The sequence below is a fragment of the Eurypyga helias genome, unplaced genomic scaffold (genome assembly GCF_000690775.1).
Source record: "Eurypyga helias isolate BGI_N326 unplaced genomic scaffold, ASM69077v1 scaffold445, whole genome shotgun sequence".
Classification (NCBI taxonomy): Eukaryota; Metazoa; Chordata; class Aves; order Eurypygiformes; family Eurypygidae; genus Eurypyga; species Eurypyga helias.
This window is the reverse complement of record NW_010253398.1, coordinates 47272-54380: the sequence shown is the minus strand read 5'-3', so window position 1 is coordinate 54380 and position 7109 is coordinate 47272. Positions and strand designations below refer to the sequence as shown.

The 7109-nt window shown below is 36.6% G+C and overlaps 1 protein-coding gene across 1 annotated transcript in view; it reads right to left on the bottom strand.

Annotated features, from left to right (window-relative positions):
* Positions 1-4146: 4146 nt before the first annotated feature.
* The window catches only part of RBM26 (RNA binding motif protein 26), a gene marked incomplete at its 5' end in the record, with an annotated part of 42712 nt that continues 39749 nt past the window's right edge, over positions 4147-7109 (bottom strand). The window contains one exon of the mRNA XM_010152660.1: positions 4147-4853. Coding sequence (XP_010150962.1) covers positions 4764-4853 — 90 coding nt within the window. The remainder of the gene's footprint in view (positions 4854-7109) is intronic.

The window sequence follows — 7109 nt, the reverse complement described above, 5'->3', positions numbered from 1 at the left end:
TACAACACAGGAGAGTGAAACAGCGTAGAAAAGATGATTTTACCCTCTCTGCATGCAAAAGGTTACAATAAATAATCAAACCCCTCCCAATGTCTACTGCAGATGTTTCTCAGAAAAATGAATTTTGAACGTGCCTCAGATTCTTTTTCTCCAAGTTGCTGACAGGGAAATACTAAAATCCAGCTCATCAACTAGCACAGACAGATTTGCTGAATGTGGTTTTCCAGTGTTTGCCAGAGAAAGGTGAGAAACTGAGTTACTCTGTTGTGCTAACAAAGCAAGAAGGATCTTGGAGTTCAAGAATTCAAACTGTAACGTCAAAATGATTGTAAAATACCACAGAGTCAGATGAGATGGTTTTCAAAGACATCAACTGGTCTCAGGATTACAAGCTTACTGCAAGAAGAAGAAAAATAAATTAATCTTCACTCACATGGACAAAGAACCAAGTATCAACATTCAGATAAACTTAAGCCTTAACACATATAGAAGGGTTTTACAAATAATGGTCTATTAGGAAAAAATTTTTCTACAATGGCTGACATAACAGATTGATTTGAAAGTAATCGAGTGCTGTAACATCAGTACAGCAAGACACCGTCATCCTATTCAGAGGGGAGCTAAGAACAATCAAAATAGTCCAGATTATCAGATTTAACTACTTTTGTTTTTCCACAAACCCTTCAATTTTCTATTTGTGCCAGTTGTTCTAATCTTACTTTGTTAATTGTAACTTGATTTGCTAAATGTAATAAAAGGTAAGATATATAGGATTAAGCCTGACTACATCTTCTGTAGCTGCAATATTAAAACAATGTTCAATTACAGTAAATGAGGTGCTTCATTAAAGGTCTGTGTTCCTCTATACTTTGCATATTGGTACAACAGTAGCGTATGACTGCTGGAAGGAAAAAAAAAAACACCCCATCCCTTTCCATCTATTTTTGGTGACACCTATTTCAGGGATTAGTCAAAAAATACAGGGAACATCCAAAATAATTTCCAAAAGCCAAAACCAGATTTTTGTGCTCTTTTATGCTCATGAGCCAATGGATAGTCACAATTTAGCCATTAAAAAATGAAATGTAGTTATCCAAGAATACGGATATGACAAGAATAGCAAGCTTAGCCAGTTTGGGGACCTCTTTGGAGTAGATGGTCAACAAAGAAATCAGACGTTTTAAATGAGGTACAATCGTGCCATGTTATTCTTGGATACCTACGTTAGCTGGATAATATTTTTTGACTCTTTTTCTAGTTAAGGAAGACACAGTTTTCAGAGCGTAGTTTAAAACAGAAGCCTATTTTAAATGCCTGAAGTTATATGAATATTTTTCAACAGGTGCTCTTTCTATTTAAGAAATAGACCTGCTTAGACTTGGGGGTAGAATAAGTCCTGTAACTTTGTGTTTCCCTAATAACTAACTTATTTCTCTTACGGGTTTTCTGATTTGATGTAATTTGAGTTTTAAGAGAAGAAAAAACACAAATAGCACTGGCCGTAAGTAATGCTTTGAAGAGGTATTCTTGTCACTTCACTGTTTTGTAGGCAGACTAATACAGTCTGAATTACTGACTCCTATTACTTAAATTTTTCTGGAGTTCAACCAGATGCCATTTACTACAAAATTGTCATTGAACTACACATCAGGTCACAGCTTACTCAAGCCCTTTAGCATCTAGTTGGAAAAGAAAATACCTTCTTAAATGTTTACCTTTTGATTTTCCACAAAAACTCTGAAAAGCTGTCTAGGGAAAACCAAGGTAACCTGGCTCTTGGTGTTTCAGACTAGGAAAATCCATTTGCAGAACTGTTAAAAAAAGACAATGATTCAGCTCATCACAGTGGAGGCATATCTGGGAATGCATTCAGAAGGATCGCATTGCCTAAGTAAAGAAGGGAATGAAAGTCAGCAGGATGCTCCGTTTGTTGCTTCAAACAAGGATGATGGCTCCAGGTGACATCAGATTTCACTGAAGTCTATGGTAAGGCTCTGACTGAACTGACTGAGTTGGCTAAGGGAGTAGAAAAAATAGGGAGAGCAGAGCTAGACAAGGAATACAAGGACAGAGCAAGCCACAAAGAAATCAAATAAAATCCGATAATGACAAAAATATGTACAGAACCCATTTAGATTGCAACCAGGACACCCGTTCTCTTACTCTGAATGGTGTAACAATCACAGATTAGTTTCAACTGAAACAAATTTTTTTTTTTTTTAATGAGAGAAAACCCAAGCTGTTCTGATCCAGGTGGTTTCCAATCATTCAGAGCACCACAAGGTAACAGAGCAGGGAACAAAACTCAAGCCAGTAGGAATTGCCCCCTGACACCTTTTGCTGATGGAAGTCTGGGGGAGGAAGGTGGTAAAAAGAATTTTAAAAGGTTTCATCCTCTTACAGGCAGACCAAGGTGCAAACAGCTATTATGAAATGAATCTTGCATTACCAGGCTGAATTCAGAACAAGCAAACTTGGAATATTCATTTTCAAGTTACATGAACCAGCCATTTCAAATGATTCATAAGCAGCAACCACGTTGCCGTTCGCTTGTGATGACTGACTGACTGCCGTGAACAGGAAGGTTTGAGCACCAGACACAGCATGCCACACAACCACTTCGAGGCAAGATCCCAGGTCTTTCCCGTGCTCTACCTGTTCTGGTAAGACGACAACACACAAAACCTCCACCTCCTGGACTGTCAATCTGGCACCTTTCAGATGTACTAAATAATTAAAAAAGAAAAGTGGGAAAGCTTGTATTTAATTCAGTGAACTAGAGCAGCTCATTCAGAGCACTGGATAAAAAGTTTCTTAAAATATTTTATTTTGCCTGAAATTCAGTGTAAAAGGAAATCCATTTCCCAAACACAACTCCTTAGGGCAAGATTTAGAACCCACTGTAACAAGCATGGCAGTTAACTGTGACATTTCAATGTGAAAGGAAAACTATACAAAAAATTTTAAACGCATACTTTCCCAATGAGATATGCATACACACAGGGACATAGGAAAAAAAAAATCCATACCCCAAACCCAAAGGAAACCAAACAAGGATCCAGGTCTCAAAAAGCCATCAAATAACTGAAAATCATAGAACAAAAATGCTCTAACTGAAGCTCTTCGCTCTGGGATACTATTAAGTCTACTTTCCTCCATTCCTACATTGGAATTTAAAAAAGAAGGGCAGAGACACCATTTCAGCAGTCCTTCCTGACCTCCCACACAAAAAAGACAAAACCAGGAGTTAAAGACAACACGCTTAACTGAAGTACTACCCCCTGCAACTATTTGATAAACGAGATCGTGGTTTTATGCTGCACTCATTATGAGTTGATGGGGGGAGGGGGGGGGAAATAAACCCCACAACTCTAATACTCTTTTTTTTTTTTTTGCAAACAGACCCGTGGAATGCCACTAAATGGAAATAAACCTATGTCTTTCTGGTGACAGAGGTCTTTTACTGCAAAGGTCTAGACAGTTCCTCTTCGTACGATGAGGTGAAATGTCAGTCGTCACATGACAGAATGCCCTGTTAGAAAGTATCAATGAAGTATTTCTGTGGAGAAAGAACTCTACTAATACTCCATGTATGTGTATTTTCAAATGATGAATATACACTACAGTGGGGTCTTAGCATCCGCTAAGTATTACTTTTGAAATGGAAGAACGTAATCATAAAAACACAGGAATAAAAAAAAAAATGCACTAGTATGCGTAGTCAAAGTTTTTAGAATAATACCTACCAAATACTCCACCCAATTTATTTTTCTAAACTACTTTTCAGTATTCCATATAATTTTGTGGGATCAAATGTTCTTCTACAGTTGCACAGTGCAGGTAATAAATTCCTTGTTGTAGGAATGTTATGCTATTTACCATTTGACTTAAATCAGTTTAGAATCCAGAAGACATCCAAATACATTTATGCAACAGAGTATACACTTGTGGGTCAATGGTGATGGGGTTTTTTTGATATTCAATAGGATTTAGTGTAAGTGATAGTGATTAGAGCTCCTTTTGTGAATATGGGGGTGGGGGTTGCCATCTGGAATGGTCTTTTTTCTTTTCTTTTTTTTTTCTTTTTTTTTTTTTTTCATTATGAAGGACCATTGCCTTAGCTTTTTTGGTTATTGCTTTTTTCTTTTTTCTTTTTTTTTTTTTGAAGACCATTCCATTTCTTTATTTTTTAACATCTTAAAGTCATAAGGACTTATATGCAAAGCAGTCATACACTTTATCATTAAAACCCATAGGTAAAATACGTACACAAATCCAACAAAAGGCTAGTACATAGTAAAGCCTAAGCATACTACTATGCAATATTATGAATACATAACTTTAGAGACTTCGGTTTAGTACTGTTATCTATTCATTTCTGAAAACATTCACAAAGATTTTAAATGCAAATTTTCATTCCGTATCTGGAATAGAACAAAAATTATCTATGTTATAACAACTTCTGGTCATTTGTGTTTGACCAATTCGGTAAATTACAAAGAACCCAAAGAATTCTGTAACTTTCTGTAGAACTATGTAATAAAAACATTGCATATGTTCCTAGTATGATGTCTTTAGCAATCATTTACTGAAATGTAACTCAAACATCAACCTCTCAAAACGTATAACTGACCAGCTGCTTTTTAGCCTATATCGAATCCAACTTCATCACAAAACCCCTTTTAATACAAAGATGCAGAAGTACATTAGGTAATACTAATGCAACACAGGTGAAGTTCTAGCATTGTCATTCATCAGTCGAATCATCTTCTCCACGAACGAGATTCATTATCCTCCTCCTCTTCATCATCATCTTGAAGCAGTGAGTCATCCACCAAAGATTCTTCCTGAAACTTCAAGAGAAAAACATGGTATTTTGTTGATCTTTAACACCTTCTGCCATAAAAGGCAAAATACAAATCCCAGATACTTGTGATTTAATAAATACTTATTTTAAATTGTAGACAGGAATGCTTTCAAAAAAATATACTCTATACATATATATTTTATATACATACGTTAATAAATGGCAAACAAAACGTGGTTTTGTTTTCTTTTCAGTAGACTTCAAAATGACAAGGGCATGTGCACTTCATACTCAAACCGCCCTTCTCATCCTTCAGCATATCATTCATGCCCAAGCTGCAGTGTTCCCATGAAACTTAACACGCTACACTGAATACTAATGTTATTTTTTGCACATTCAGAGTTAACCATGCCTGTTTCCACCCAAGAGCTTATTCTACCTGTGCCACAGTATTAAAAAAGGTTGAATCTGAGACATTTTGATTTTGACAGATAAATGAAGCTTAAAATTGGTGCAAAGATTTAAAAGATTGGGGTGGGAAAACAGGCATTTACAACAATTTAGACAAAATAAATTAATGTATTTTCAACTGCTTTCAGCAACATCATAACCTGACAGACTTCACAAAACCCTGGAGCATTTCAGGTCAACAGATCCAGGCTTCGGAGAGGCAAAGATTTAAAAAAAAAAAAAAAGATAAACAGTGAGTTGTTTTATTTCCTGTCTTTTTTGATGACTGCCTCTATCATGGCAATTTCTGCAGCCACTAAAGAAAACTAAAACACAAGGCTGTCTCTCCCTAGCTGTCTCCCAGCTGCCACGTAATGGTTATGGTCTTCCTGGCTTATTATTTTTGACCCAGTAATTTTAGCTTTTTTTGCTACAGAATTTCCAAATTCAACAGGAGGTAGGTTTATGAACTTACGGAGCGTTCTGAAAAAAGTGTGAGGCTCTAGGCTGAAGAAAGCCCAGAACTAAGACTTTTTTCTTTCCGGTAGGCTGTTTTACAAAAGGAGAAAGTACCATCTTCAGTACTTTGCCTACAGAAAATGCATTTTAAGAAGCACATCTGTGGACAGCTGACCTGTCTGTCAATGTATGCTTGGCTACTCTAAGCCAGACTAAAACACCACAGCTTTCTGAGGACTCAGCCTCTTCCCCTGATGTCTAGGTGACCAGAAAGCTAAAATATGCAGTGCTGTCAAAAAAGAGCAGTCCTGGACAACACACAATGCTGAACCATAAGGTGCACAAGGCTGAGTGGCAGCAGGGACGATCACAAAGCCTGGAACAACTTCCATACGGAGGAACAACTGTAAGGACTCTAGACTGGAGAGAAAGTAGGTAATTGTTGAGAAGTATGACAGGAATCCATACACATGAAGTATCTCGGAGAAAGTGAAGAGAGAATGATAGTTTTCTTTCTGATGCAAGAGTAGAACATCAAAATCAAACATGCAGGTGGCAGGTCCCATATAATGATACTTAATCTTAGTAGACAGTTGCACAGTAGCATTCCTTGTTGCAGGACATGACAGATACTACTCAGATTCCAAATAATCAGACAAATTCACAAAAGTCTATCAAGTACTTTAACCTATAAAGACACCACACCTCTGACTCAAAAGATCCCTGAACTGCAAACAGATGATTAAAAGCTTATCTCTGCTTACACTTACACTCTTCCTAGGCACCCGTTGAATGAAATATGTTAAATAAAAAAAAAAAACCCAGGGCCAAGTAAGAATCCAGCAATACTATTAATGCAAATATAGGTAAAGTACTGTTCTTGTATTACACATCTGCTTTTGCAAAGATTTCAGTGAGCACACAAAAGCCATGAACAGCTGGGGGTTTTAATCCAAGATCAATTCCTATACATTTTCCACAAGAATAATTAGCCAAGGACTGACTGCAGAAACAACCCAGAGACAAATAAACCCTGCTAAATTAAAGAACAAAATCAGATCTCAAGAAAAGTGTTTGAAAAATAAGTGGTATTGATGGTGGGGAATACTTAGAAGAAGGTAAACATTCAAATAATGAAATTATTTCTCCATTAACAAGAAAACCCTCTTTTTTTTTTCTACTTAAATTTTGAAAATCTGGAATATTTTAGGTAAGTCCATCATTTTGTGAAATACAGAAAACAGCCTCATGCAGTCTTTTCCCTAACTTTTCTTTCCATACCTTATGATTCCTGTTAAGGAGAAAAAACGTCACCTAAAATAGATGTATCCTTACCATCACAAACGCTTCTCGGCTGACAAGATGTCATCAAGCCTCTAGGCCTGAGGTCTTT